The sequence below is a fragment of the Cystoisospora suis genome (genome assembly GCF_002600585.1).
Source record: "Cystoisospora suis strain Wien I chromosome Unknown contig_9378, whole genome shotgun sequence".
Classification (NCBI taxonomy): Eukaryota; Apicomplexa; class Conoidasida; order Eucoccidiorida; family Sarcocystidae; genus Cystoisospora; species Cystoisospora suis.
In genome coordinates this window covers 1-1,341 of record NW_027162153.1, presented here as the reverse complement: position 1 = coordinate 1,341, position 1,341 = coordinate 1, and the positions used below count along the sequence as shown (strand labels likewise).

The window sequence follows — 1,341 nt, the reverse complement described above, 5'->3', positions numbered from 1 at the left end:
TCTATCTTTAATCTATCTATCTATCTATCTTTAATCTATCTATCTATCTATCTTTAATCTATCTATCTATCTATCTATCTTTAATCTATCTATCTATCTATGTATTGCAGGCGTCTCCGAAAAGAGGGGGAGGAGGAGATGAAGAGGGAAAGGCGGTAATGAGAAAGATTTATGACTCAAGGTAAAAAGAACAAGACAAGAAGAAGAAGAAGGCATACGAGTCTAGAGATGTTTTATCGTTCGTCTTCTTCTTTTCTCTCTCTTCACTGTTTTCGTTCTTTCTCTCTTTCTATGTAGACGTTCCACAGTCTGTAAGGTGGAGCTTTGAGTTTTCTTTCTTTGTTCGGTTGAACTCTCATCTTTAGTTTTTCATCTTCTTCTTCTTTTCTTCTTTCTCCTTCTTCGCTCTCTCTTTCTTTTCAAACTCTATCAATAGGAAAGTTGTGCTTAAGACATCTTGTATGTGTGTATGAACGGGTGTATGTGCATTTCTGTGTATGTACACCTCGTTTCTTCCACCTCATACCTTCTAATACTACCTCCACTACTTACTTCTCTCTTTCTTTGTTTCTTTTTCTATCCCTCTCGCTCTCGTCTTTTTCTTTGTGCCATAATTCTTATGTAGCAGACGGCATGAATCTTTTCGTCAAGACATTCCTTTCTCTCTTCTTCTTCTCTTTCAGAAAGAGAGTTTCGTTCTTGTAAGAGATGACGTTTCTTTCTCTCTTTCTTCTTTTTCTCCTTTGTATGTTTAGTGGCGAATACGTAGGGAAAGCGTCAGGTCCTCCACCCGCTCTCTGCTTACAAGATCCACGAGGAGTCGCAGCTGATCGAGGAAGAGGTACTTTCTTTCTTTCTCAGTCTTTCTTTGGAGAGATGCGTATGTCTCTGATCGGTGTCCTTTGAATTGGCCTCCTCACCTACATCATCTGCGCTGAATAAAGACCTCTCCATTATCTCATAGCCTCCATATATGTATATATATATATAGATGTTCAACGTTGATATATCTTGTCCTTTCTTTCTCACTCTTTCGTTCTTTCTTTCTGTCTCTCCATCTTTATTCTTTTGCTTTCCTTTTTCTTTGTTGTGTGTCTTTTCTTCGTGGCGAGCAGGGGCCATTCGGTACCAAGATCATAGTGTGGCTGACGCTCTCCCTCGGGTGTCTCGAAGTCGCGTGAGAAAGGGAGAAGGTTTTCTGAAGAATGATGGCAACAGTCTTAACTCGAACTACTTCTTTGCGCCCTTCGGTATGCCAACCCAAGCAGACGGTCTCCCGGGGTTCTTTCTTCCAGTCCCCACATGGCCTCCCAACTCTTCTTCTTCTTCTCCTTCTCCATC

General features: G+C 40.9%; 1 protein-coding gene across 1 annotated transcript; it reads left to right on the top strand.

Moving 5' to 3' along the window:
• Positions 1–110: 110 nt before the first annotated feature.
• On the top strand, positions 111–1,270 carry CSUI_011025 (uncharacterized protein; the record flags this gene model as incomplete). Its single annotated transcript, XM_068071126.1, has 3 exons — positions 111–181; positions 756–841; positions 1,116–1,270. Coding segments are annotated over exons 1-3 (264 nt in total), but the record flags the coding sequence as incomplete, so codon positions are not given.
• Between the last annotated feature and the right edge of the window lie 71 nt (positions 1,271–1,341).